This window comes from Coturnix japonica, chromosome 5 (assembly GCF_001577835.2).
Source record: "Coturnix japonica isolate 7356 chromosome 5, Coturnix japonica 2.1, whole genome shotgun sequence".
Taxonomy (NCBI): Eukaryota; Metazoa; Chordata; class Aves; order Galliformes; family Phasianidae; genus Coturnix; species Coturnix japonica.
This window is the reverse complement of record NC_029520.1, coordinates 13958179-13970669: the sequence shown is the minus strand read 5'-3', so window position 1 is coordinate 13970669 and position 12491 is coordinate 13958179. Positions and strand designations below refer to the sequence as shown.

General features: G+C 39.1%; 1 protein-coding gene across 2 annotated transcripts in view; it reads right to left on the bottom strand.

Moving 5' to 3' along the window:
• Positions 1 to 1712: 1712 nt before the first annotated feature.
• Positions 1713 to 12491, bottom strand: part of TRIM66 (tripartite motif containing 66) — a 36023-nt gene continuing 25244 nt past the window's right edge. For both annotated transcript variants that reach the window (XM_015864101.1, XM_015864102.1), the window contains exons 11-20: positions 12015 to 12284; positions 11621 to 11849; positions 9656 to 9716; positions 8773 to 8947; positions 7691 to 7998; positions 6978 to 7101; positions 5692 to 5766; positions 4421 to 4573; positions 3604 to 3822; positions 1713 to 3274 (exon numbers count right to left, since the gene is read on the bottom strand). In XM_015864101.1, the coding sequence (XP_015719587.1) occupies positions 3215 to 3274; positions 3604 to 3822; positions 4421 to 4573; positions 5692 to 5766; positions 6978 to 7101; positions 7691 to 7998; positions 8773 to 8947; positions 9656 to 9716; positions 11621 to 11849; positions 12015 to 12284 (1674 nt within the window). In that variant the 3' untranslated portion in view covers positions 1713 to 3214. The remainder of the gene's footprint in view (positions 3275 to 3603; positions 3823 to 4420; positions 4574 to 5691; positions 5767 to 6977; positions 7102 to 7690; positions 7999 to 8772; positions 8948 to 9655; positions 9717 to 11620; positions 11850 to 12014; positions 12285 to 12491) is intronic.

The following is a 12491-nucleotide window of genomic DNA, read 5'->3' as shown; positions in this document are numbered from 1 at the left end:
GTAGCCAGAGCAAAAATTTCAGGTTGTAATGCAATGGAAAGCGCAGCAACAACAGCAGAGCAGCAAGGTCCTAGGCTGCAGCAAGCAAGGATTTGCTCAAATGCAACAACCACAAGCACAGAAATAAAGAAAAGTAGCTACTTACTTTGAGAAGGCCTCAGGTATACAGGAATCTCCAACAAGATATCCTCACCTTCACTGCTAACTTATAGATGAGGTTTGGGAAGGGGTGGATCCTGTCTCCATCCCTTCCAGTCACTCAGGTGTGTTGCATACACCTGAGCAAACACAGCTGGGAAGATAAATGGAAGATAAATAAACCATCTGGGTTGGCCCTGCCTTCCCACCAGGTGCTCCATCACTGCTTCAGATTGTGACTCAGCAGTGCAAAAGGTGCAAAAATGTATTTCACATATTTTATTGTTCAGCAAAGGACATTACATATATAAACATGCAATCATTTGATAATTTAGATTGTTAAACACCTGTTTGTATTCACTGTAATGTCATTCATTCTACTGTAATGATACAAGAAGTACATTGTCTGTAGGGGTATGAAAATCAAATGTGTAGCTCATCATTTCTTCTTCAACAGATCTACTACTGAAGTGCAACTATTCTCTTCCACAGCTGCTAAAATAAAGATGATTTTCCTATTGTACATGTAACTAAAGGTAAAAGGAAAAAAATGTGACCTTGGTTGCATTTGCAGGAGCTTAGTGCATTCACTGGGGTTTCCTCAGTGCTCCTGGCACTTGTTTCTGCTGTACTCCAATGGAAGACTTCAGAGAATCCTCCCTGCTCTCCCTCCCTATCTATTCTGAATTGCGAAACTGGTTGTGTGATAGAAGAAAAAGTAACTACACAGCATATCACTTCTGTTTGTGGTACATGGGCTGCTTGATTTTAGAATGGAGTTGCTTCCTTTCATGCTTTAGTGCCACGTACCAGTGTGTAATTGGGTTTCAGTAAACTCCCTGTGAGTTTATAGGCCCTGGTCTTATGCTGCTTAGCAGAAGAAACGTCTCAAGCCATCAATCCTAGGGCAACTTCTAAAAAGCATAATGTTATGCTTACAACACACAATGCTTTCTGAAGCTGCTGACCCACAGATCTGAGTCTGAAAGTATGTGAAGCCATACTTACAAATTCAGTTTTTATCTTCCTTTCCAGCATGACCCGTAGACCATAAATACTTTCAAAAACTGTTGCTATGTCTTAAAGAAGTAATCCCAGGAAAAACAAGTCAGCCTTAAGAGTGCTCAGGCCATAGTACCCTGCCAGAACTTATCCTGACCAATAGCTTATATATGATGACAAACTAGTACACTTCTATTTTTAATAAAGGGAAAATATACCTCAGGTACATTTGATTAGAGCAGGCATTTTCCAAAACTAATGATATAGTTTACAAATGTACAGCCTTCATGAAACAGAAGTAGGTTATTGTTCACTCTTCCAAGAAAAAAAAAAAGTGATGAGTCTTTCCTTTTTCCACCCTTGCCACCAGCTGAAAGCTATACAGCATATCATTTTTGTACCAAAGATCAGTCTTTAGCAGAGGAATTAATTGCCATCTGACAAAAGGTGGCACAGATAAGGATGATTACTTCAGTTACAAACCTGCACTTATTTCCAAGTGCCAAGATACTTACTGTTGTGAGAACGCAGGTCTGACAGAAAGCAAGCACACAAGAATTCACACTTTGATCTCACAGTTTTCCAGTCAGCTTATAATATCCAGAATTTTATTTTTTCAAAGAAAAGAAACCATCAGATTACTACCATGTTCATGGCAAACAGTAAGTCACAGACAGCAGAATATAACATTCACATGTTACTGCTTCATGTATAAACCTTTACTTTAAAGCATTGTCTAAAATAACATACATGGTTACCAGACCAAATAGCCCATTATAAACTATGCTGAAAATATTATCTTTATTTACAGGATGCTAATTAAAATGAACTGTAATTGGATATGAGATCTGCAACAACACTTTTCTCTCAGAGCCAGAGCACAGCCCAGCTTTACGCTGGGATGCCCCTCACATACACAGGGAGAAAGCATTGGCCACGTGAATATCTGGCTCATCTGCTTCTGGAAGAGGCAGAAAGTAGATGCAAACTGTCACTCTGATCAGGCGCCATGTTTTGTTACTACTCTACCCTTTGGGCCTTATAACTTCATGCTATTCTTTACTCCAGTGAACTCTAAAGTTGGTCTTTCGGCCCTTGGAGTTGTTCTGCCAATAGGATGCAGAATTTAGGACAACAAAAACTTAGGCATCCTTTCATCCTGCATGAGCTTCTACACATATGCATTATCATCTTCTTCTAGCACTGCTAATTATCACAACTACAAGAAATAAACAGAAATAAGAGAAAATCGGGAGTACATGATGTTATTTTATAGGCATTTCTATAACCACATAAACTGCACCATAGTGAGTTTACTAAAGTGATCTGCTTTAAAGAAAAACTACTGCCCTGGGTTGTGCAGTAATGCTGCCTTTGGGGACCCAAAAAGTTCTGCTCTGTCTTACAGAGCATGAATTAAATACCAGGACAATCATTCCTTGCAAACCAAGCTTCCAGCATGCACTCAGCAGCAGCTCGCACAGAGCTGTGTCACATAATGCAGTAGCTCTTTAGTTGTTTAATGAGAACTCTCTGCTTCAAAAGAAACAGCTAATCAGATAATCACATTAGACTGTATCCCATAGGCCTCGAGCAGTCAAGCTCCCGGAAACATCATTGAATAAGACAACAGGATTATGTCTTATGACCACACATTGTATTTATCACAAAGCACGGCCGATATTCACACTGTCATTATAAGATTATTACACGGTTACCCGTGTTCTATAAAATAGAGATGTCATGTTGTACAGATTATGAAGTGGTACTGCAATTTTAAATATTTTTAGCATGTTACTTTTATTATTAATCGTTATCTATCACCAAAATATCAGCACTTCAGTGTAAATATTGCAAAACATACACGTGATTTAACAGATGGAATATTGACAGAATCAAACGCTTTTGATCTGTTATCTATCCACAAGATCTACAAATAAGGCATATGGTCAGCAGAGTAGGAGAAGATAAATTAACAGCCCAAGTGCTTTGTGCTTTGCTTTCCTCCCACACACCTTAACTGTGTCAGTTATTCTGCCGGATTCCTCATAGCAAATCGGGTATCTTCAGAAGGTCACACCTGAGGAAGGCTGTTAGCAGTCTGAAACGTCATTCTTTTAGTTTTGTCACTTTCCTGTGCACAAAGGAAACAAACAGTGAATAGCTAGAGGGCTTAGTCTTAAAAAAGAATAAATAAATCAAAAGCTTAACAGAGTTTTCTGCTAGGAAGGAAACTGTGTGGCCTGAGAGACTTCACTTGTTCACTCTCATGCTCTTATACACAACTGACACTTTATTCCACCGAGAGGATCCTGACATAAAACTGTAGAACTGATCACAACTCTGTTATAGAAGCTTGACAGTTTTCCCACACAGCACTGTCAAAACTTCCATCAGTAGCTGTAAACAGAATTAGCAGGGTGGCCACTTAGCAACCAAATGCTTTTGTTTTTGCAGTCTTACAGTGTGGCGTCGCCTCTTTTTAGGATGAATGCATTCCTGTTCGTGTGATGACCAGTGAAAATCCTGGGGGGGCATTTTGCTGTTCTGGCTCTCCAACTCTTCACAGTCACTGTCATCTTGGTGCGCTGAAGGGAAGTGCCTATCTGGATAAATCTCTTTCAATTTGCCCTCAAAGAATACATCTAGACATCGTCCAGCCTCAGCAACCTCTGAATCTGGCTGTAAAAGAATAAATAACCATTCAGTCTTACTGCATACAGAAATCATCAAGGATGAAATAAATGCCCACCTTCTCTTAATGTCTCATCTTGGTTCTCTCTGCTTCATCTCCATTAGTCTCCTGCACTCTTTCTACAGGCCATTAGTTCCTCTGCATTTACAATGTAAGTAAAAACCAGATGCTGCTATTAAGGGAGATGATTCTGCACCTCTAAGAAAAGAGATGTGCAGTGGACTAGAAAGAATAGCATTTGCCATCACTTATGAATTTCTACGCACCTGAATTTTCCTAGCTATTCCGCTGGATGCACATGGCTTCTCACAGTAAACTCAGCATCACTCTAGAAAGTTGTCAGCTAAAATGCCCTCTTTAATTTTAGACCCATATGCATCTCCAGGTCTCAGATGCACGTTATCTCCATTTGTGTCATCAGTAAAAAAGCTATGTACTTTCCAAAGAGAAAAATTGATTAATCCTCTTGGTTATCACAATCCCATATCCAATGTCAATTGAGCCAGTAGCGTTATGCCACTGTGACAGCTTTAAAGTGCAACCCTCCATGTTATATTCTCTCACCCATGTGTATTAGAAACCTACATAATTGAACTTTGCACAGTTCCAAAACATGAGACGCACGTCAGTCACAAGTTCCTCGGGTGCAGAATAGTGGAACTTATCCTTTTTTTGCAGCTTTTTCCGTATGATTGACAAATCCATTGGCCTTTTGATGATCTGATAATAATGTCGAGCCTACAGTAAGAACAGAATACAGGTTTGTAACCTTTTTAATTAAAACATTTCCTCTCCAGTGACTTCTATCCAAGTTTGGATTGAAGTCACTGCAGAGGATTCCTTGCAGCAAAGAAGAGAGCTCTGGTTTTCTGATACCTACACTTGCACACCCTCTTCTTGTGTGCCTTTAGGTTTGATTAAAATGATGTTTGCTTGCAAGACTGGTCTTTAAAATAACACACTTCTATGACTACTGTGCTATTTGCACTTCCTAACGTTTATCCCCAGATAGAAATGTCATCATCTAGCCATAATCAATAATATATGTAATACTGATAATTGGCTGCCATTTCTCCCAAGCCTTTTATAAACGTAATGTGCCTAGGTACTGGATGCTGATACTGTGGGAAGCAGTCTGCCAAGAGTAACATAAAATATACTACCATGTGCTCTTCTTAAAGGTCAACAGAAGTCTTTTTTAGTGGCACCAACTACCAGGATTTCTCACTCCACAAAGCTTTCTGGATCAAAACCTAACTGTTACATAATGTTACGTAATTCCATTAGATCAGTGCAAGCTTTATTAGGTGGAATAGTTTTTATCTTGTTATTTGCACAGTTCCTTTATGTATACCTACTCCTTTTCTCTCATTTTTCTCCTCTAACTTGTTACACTTCGTGTTCCACTGTCAAAACTGTATGAATCTACATCTTCCTTAAAACAGCCAGTTAACAGTCGAGTACATGGTTAGAACTGCAGTCTCTACATCTTCCTTTGAATACAACCACATTACCACCTTTGTGCAATAGACTGGAAAACACAGAGTCCAGGCTTATTTCTAGAGAAGATCTCTAGAAACCATACAACACTTTCCTGTATACTTTTATAATTAGCAGAACACCTCACATAGACTCCTACCAGCATTATAAACTGGCATCCAAACTTGGCCTGAGAACAGTGGCCAGCATTTTCCTGCCTCTGATCTGACACTTTCAAAGCACTTGCAAGTGGGAAACAACTACCCCTATGCAGAAACAACACTGTTCAGAAAAAAAGGGCTAAATAATATCCTTTGCAATGACAGAGGTGAAAGTCACAACTTGTGCTGGAATATTCTTTGGTGTCCAGTACTTACCAGGGGGCTGACGGGTTCGTGGAACGGGAGGCTCATACTACTGCAGAACAGGGAAAGCACCAGCTTTTCACACTTCTGTAGAAGTCAAATTTGAAATAAATTTTAATTCAAAACAAGTGAGTTTCATCCTTGTTCTTAGTTAATCCTATTAACAACAAGCAAGCTTTTACATAATCTGTACACTTTTGATGCAAAATGACATGCTTCATTCTAACCTGGGGGACCTTATGCCTTGTTGCCTTTTATAGTTTAGAAAGTGAGAATGGTAAAAGAAATGGAAAAAAAAATAAGCTTTATGTAACCTATTTTGTATGCATATTGTCCTTCTTGGAAACTCTTGGGAATTCCTCACTGACACAGTTCCTAACAGTTCCATTTTGTAAAAAGAACTTCACAATTCAACACCCAGACCACGGCTATTTCTGGTCAGTTGTACCCATTGTAATGCAAACAGGAATCACATAAACATTCAGAAGTCACATCCAGCTCTTTATGTAGCTCAGGTATGGAAATATCACAGATGAAACTGTGTTGGTGCTGTAGCTCATAGGCCTTGTCAATGGGCTGCAGTGCTCTGAGAATCATTGCTGATGCCCTTAAGTACAGTGCCTGATCCTAGGCTTCATTTGTGCAGTGCCAGCTCAGCAACTGTGCTCAGCAGTGTGGATTCAGCATCTCTGTCCAGCTGCCACTAATATACACCTGACATCTGTTTGGAGCTTTGGCTTCCTAGCATCAAACAGACTTTAAGAAATGGTAGTTTTAATAAGGGATTTGGAAGAGAAAACTGTAATGAAGATACAGAAGGATAAACTTCTCTCTACACAAGGTTTAGCAGTGCCTAGATGTCATCCTAAAGGTAATTAATGTTCAATATGAAGTCAATAAGTTGATTGTGATTCAGCTGAGAGTCAAAAAGCACCCGCATCAACGTCCTTGCAATTGGCCTAAGCAGATGTCTGAGAGGGTGCCAAGTCTTGAAAGGAAAAGATTTGGTGGCTCAGTGCCAGGCACAGTTGACACAGAAATGTGTGCTCTGCTGCTGAATGTGACTTCCTTTATCATTTCTCTATTGCATCACATTCATTTTGAATGAAACAACAATTTTCTAGGAAGAACAGAACAATATAAGAAAATATTAACGATGCTTCCATCATAATTACTATCCTCAGAAATATTCTAGGAGCAACTAACTCAGAACAGTTGACTTTCCAATGAAAAGACAAAATCTCAAGCTGAGATTATGTGTCCTTTCCAGTACAGTAACAGGATGTAGTTATTCCCACCTTCTGATCATAGTCATCAAGGCCATATTGTGCATTATAACTGTGAGCATAGCGCGCATTTTCACAGTCGTATTCTACCTCTGGTTTCACTGGATTACGGCAGAGTGTACACACCCATTCTCCCCTGCAAGATAAGAAACCAAGAATCTGTGCAACAATTGGTCAGCCACTTTGTCAAACAACAAACCTCAGAAATCACTGCATTTTAAACAACTCTTATTTATAACACACATTACAACTGCAGATAACCTTAAATCTCGAGCCTATTCTATTAGATGCTCTTCAAGGTATTGGAATACAACTCAAAATGCAGCCATTTCAGATTTTACTTATTGCACTGCTTCTGTTAGAGACTAAAACAAATAAAAATAGGCATCATTGGAAGCCATGTAGCCAAAATGTGTGTAGCTGCATTCAAATTGCTGTTGAAAACAAATAAAATAAACAAAATTATGGCCAGCAATGTGAAAAAACAGCCAATGATAGGACTGTAAGACAAAAGTTGATCCATTAGATAATAAATATCAAGGAAATAATCAAGGAATATCAAGGAAAATAGTGTTATCACAAAAGTTCGCATGCAGAAGCATGTGTGGTCCCAAAACATGCAGTTACCCTCCTGTTGGGCTAACACATACATCCCTAAAGTTACACTCTACCCCAAGGAAATAACCACAGAGAGAACACATAAGCAAAATGCCACATGTACTCACACTGGAAAGCTGAGAAGGGCTGGAACGTGGCAGGAGAGATGGAAGACCTTGGGGCAGCGATCACAGCACAGCAGTTCTCCTCCATTAAGACACACAGCACAGAAGTCCTCATTCTCAATTGTATTGACTTCCTGAGTAACTGGAGATTTCTTCATGATGGTGGTACCATTGGTAAGCTTCTGATCAACAGATGGAGTGTCTGCAGGAGGAGATTTTGTCTGTCCTGCAGACTGGCTTATGAAAGATTTTCTGTCATCTGAGTTCTCCTCTTTGGATTTCAGTCCTTCGGGTGAACCACCTTTATTTATCTTGAAGAAAGAAAAGTCTGATATAACACAATCATTGTAAGCATAGAACAGCAGCAGTTAGCTGCAGGAAAAAAAGACTGGTTTCTCTACAGCAAACTCTTCTGCAGAGGGTACTGGCCTATGCTCAGCTCAGTACCAGCCAGTGGTCACCCAGGTCAAGTCATTTCCTCCACAAACCACTGCGTTATAGCACAGACAGAGATGTACAGATCTCATATCACAGATACCAGATAAAAGATCTTTGATGAACTTATTCGCACTTCATGGAATCTGCATGATATGTGGGTGCAGGTGTATTTTTTACAGGAAGCAACAGAAAAAAAAACTAAGAAAATAGTTATTTCTTCCCAACCAAATTCCAGTTTCCTTCTGGGGAAAGAAGTTCACCAAGACTTTGGGGAAGTGATAGAATATTTAGCTTTTAGAAATCGGTAACACTGTTATTTCTGGAATTGGTTCCTATCACTCATGTTGCGATGCCTGAAAAGAATTCAGGTCAGTTTCAAGCTATTTATGCTGTGTTTATAACTTGACAGACAATCTAGGCTGTTAGAACACAAAAATGCAACATCTTAGAGACAGACTTCTCAGAGATGGAAGTAACAGGAAGCTACACAGCAGACCTCTTACTTCAGCCCATCACAGACATATGAAGAATGAAATGAATCAACAAAACTGTGTTAAGTGTATAATAATTTTCAGGAACTATTAATACTACAAGTCATCAAGACAACAGGCAGAAGACAGATAAAACTTCAAGTAAATCCTACTCACTTTTATTGCCATACTTGATGACTGGGTTCCATGCTCAATTATTAGGAGAAAATTGCCCTCCTGCCCACTCTCCTGTGGCTGGAGCTTAAAAACTGGTAGCTCCCCAAATGCTGATGCACCTATTTTCAGACGTTCCAGTCTCACATAGGGGATCTTCAGTTCTCTAGGGCAAGCACTACCATTAAAATAACATAAGGTTAAATTGAATTGTTCCACAAAATCCTCCTCCTTACTCATTTTCAACGTTTTTATTGTACTATTCTTCTCATTTTTTCCTTCATTAACTGTGGCTCTGGTGGCTAAAAGTTGACTAAAGTGTTAACTGGCTAATAGGTTTCTTAAATGCCAGTTCTTTATGAAATCAGAGTGTAAACACTTTCATTTAATCATGTGTGCAAATGCATCAGCACACCTTCTGTCCTGTCCCCATATACACTGGTATACAACCCAAGTCACGCTTGATGCTTTTCAAATAAGAACACAGCATAACATTCAACCTTAAAATATTAGCACTGAAATAGACAAAAGCAAAACTTAATAAAATTCTCACAATAATGTTAACCCTGTTCCCATTATACTTTTTTGTTTGTTTGTTTTAAATGAGGCTAAAAAATTTATAGTTATTCAAATGAGATACATTTTCAAGTATTTCTGTGATCTAAAAATCACAGGACAATAACAGGCGTACATGAGCTCATCACTTCTTTTTAGCTGTTGTTTTCAAGCTTAAGAGAATACTTCATAACTTTCAGAATTATAGTCTATAAGGAGCCTTTCATTCTTCTTATAACAACTTTTCCTTCAGCATTAAGTAAGAGAAATTTTCTAAATATATGAATAAAATTCCATGGCCAGTGCTGTTGTATAAAAAAAAGGCTGTTACCTGACATTCTGATTGCCTTTCATAACCATTTCATAATGTTCCTTTTCACAGTTATTGGAATCTGGAACAGAAAAGAAGAAAAAATAAAATATTTATAATATCAGATTCAGATTTGGGTAGAACATGCTTTAATATTCATGTACTTCTGACTGGTGTTTAATGATAACATAAGAGAATTATGTGACCGTTTCATCTGTATGTATATGTGCTATTTTCTATTCTGGGGCACATTCTTTGTCTTTGCCTTAACTACAACTTCTGTACTGTATATGAGGAGCCGTTCCAAGATATTTTGCTGAACTGGTTACATTCCCTTGGAATTGTAGACATATACAGACACGCTGCATACATCTATACAGAGTGAATACCATAAGTAATCCTCTTTGCTTATACAGTCTTCACTTAACAAAAGCAGACCCACAGTCTGAGGCTCAGGAAGTCTTTGTAGTCTCCTGCTCCATGCTTAGAAGTTTCTGGATAATTCCAGTTACTCAAAAACAGGAATTACTGAAATGTGACTGCATACTGATCTGAAGCTCTTGTTGCCCTTTGTCATAACAGAGGATGTTCCAGTGGTGCTGGAGTCCCAATATTAATCAACTTTTCCATCAGTTACTTGGTTTACAAGGAAGTGTACTTATAAAAAACTGTGTATAAACCCAGGGGAGTTGCAAGCACTTCGGAGAATGTTGAAAATTCAGAAATTACCTTAATACATCAAGGAAAAGCCTCCTAACTCAGCAAGAATGAACTAAGACAACTCCAATGACCATGATTATAAAGGAAGGCGAAGGAATTAACATTGGAAAATAACTGACTGAGTTATTTTGTAGAAATAACTAAGGGTTAATATCATACTATTCACTACATGCAAGTCAATCTCGTAATGATCCAGAAGAATGGCAAACGCTGCCCACTACCTGTAGTGGGGAATGTAAAATACAGAAGTTGCTCTGCTCAGCACCCCAGAGGCTTCAGCTGTAACACTGCGTTCAGCTGAGGGCAGCACAGTAACTGCAGAACCCAGACACTGCACAACTGCTCATCTCCAAAAGACTTAAGCCCGACTGAAGCACAGCTTTTTATGGGCACAGCCGATCCTTGCTACTCACACAACTGATTGTGGCATAATTGTCACAGTTTGGCATAGTACATATAAGAGAAGACAAATTCATCTCCTTGGCTCACTGAACTAGGTCTTTTTTGTACTAATTAGAATTCTCTGAATAAAAATACAGCATGGAGATAGAAATACTAATTCATCCTTTATGGGGAAATGCAGCCAAATATTGGCATAAGTCACAGAATAACAGCTTGATCCCAAAATCCCTTGCTTGCATGAATAGTTCCATTGACTTTTAGAGTTTGTAGGAATGAGGCTGTACAGTGCAGCACAAGGATGCTGGCAATTTGCCCACGGAAAGAGTTAAATAAGGTCTAATTCCCCATTAAGGCTAAAGAAATAGGCCTTGGCTGAAGGGAATGTTCCACAGTAGACGGAGCCAAGCGAAAGCACATACTGTGCAATATATTAACCTCACAAAAATTTGCTCTGCTACTGACATGAAGGACTTAGCAGAAGGCACATCACATTTCGGAAGTAATTTTTTTTCCTTAATTGAATTTGGACTCTCCAAACCAGCTCTTCAATAGTCATAAATGCAGGTCTCATTAATGGGAGTGCTTCTCAGAGAACTAATACTCCAGGTACTTCACACAGATGCACGTTTCTGGCTCAGAGCTGAAGGATGATACACATTCAAGGCATATCATTTTAAAGGTTTTCTTCACAAATGAGATCAAATACTTTTCCATTGGATTAAGTACTTGATAATTGAAGCTTGCTGGGGAAGCACATACATGAAAGTATACTAATATGCAAACTGCTTTGCAAAATGCTTGTAATGCACAGCAGTAAGAAATTAAAACCCCCAAACCAAAATGAAACAATGAAAAGCCTGGTACCTTCTTCATTTCTAAGTGGTCTCATCCCGGCATTCACAGGAAGAAGAGGATTGTTGCTGAGCAGTTCAGAAGGAGAAGTACAACGCTGAGATTTTTTGACTGAAAGATTAATAGGTTCTTCGAGAATGTTTTGCATAGAAAGACTTAATTCATTCACTACATCTTGCCCAGCTGTAGCTGAACTGTTTTCTGGATGATGATCCACAGTATTGTAGCCTTCATTTTCCAGCTTCAGAGGAAAGAAATAGCAAATCTTATTATTCATTTTCTTAATAAAAATAATGTGCAATCAGTCCTTAAGTACCAGAAGAAAAATGTAGTTACTGAAACAGGTGTTTTTACATTACTAACTACAACATGTGCTATCAAGTAGAGGAGTTTGAGTGACTCCTACCTTGCACGTCGCACTGCCCTGATGTGCATCACCTGGTGGGAGGGTAGTAGAAACCCCAGGGCTCAGCTCAGCTGGAGCTCTTCCCAACGCTGAGCTGTAGCTGGGCGCTGGCTCTGGTGGAGTATCACAGTCACAGTGGGTGATCGGGGATGGGCCAAGTGCCACAGTGGCTATGCCTTGCACCTGTGGGTCAGCAGACCTAGATAATCTTGAAGGCAGATCCATTTCTAAATCGTTTGAAAAGCCCACAATGGCTAATGATGCTGAACGCTGGGAAAGGAAATAAAAGCAGTTTGTTAACCAGGTATTAGAAGCAAAAAACTGCTGTTTCTGTAATGGTTTAGACACTCTGCTAATGGTAATGAAGCAGATGAGTCACAAGATCATCTACTGTAATCCAATACCATTTCCAGAAGGTTCATAGTCCCCCTATAGAAACTGAAACTAGAAAAGGAGATGACTAGATTATTCTTCTGT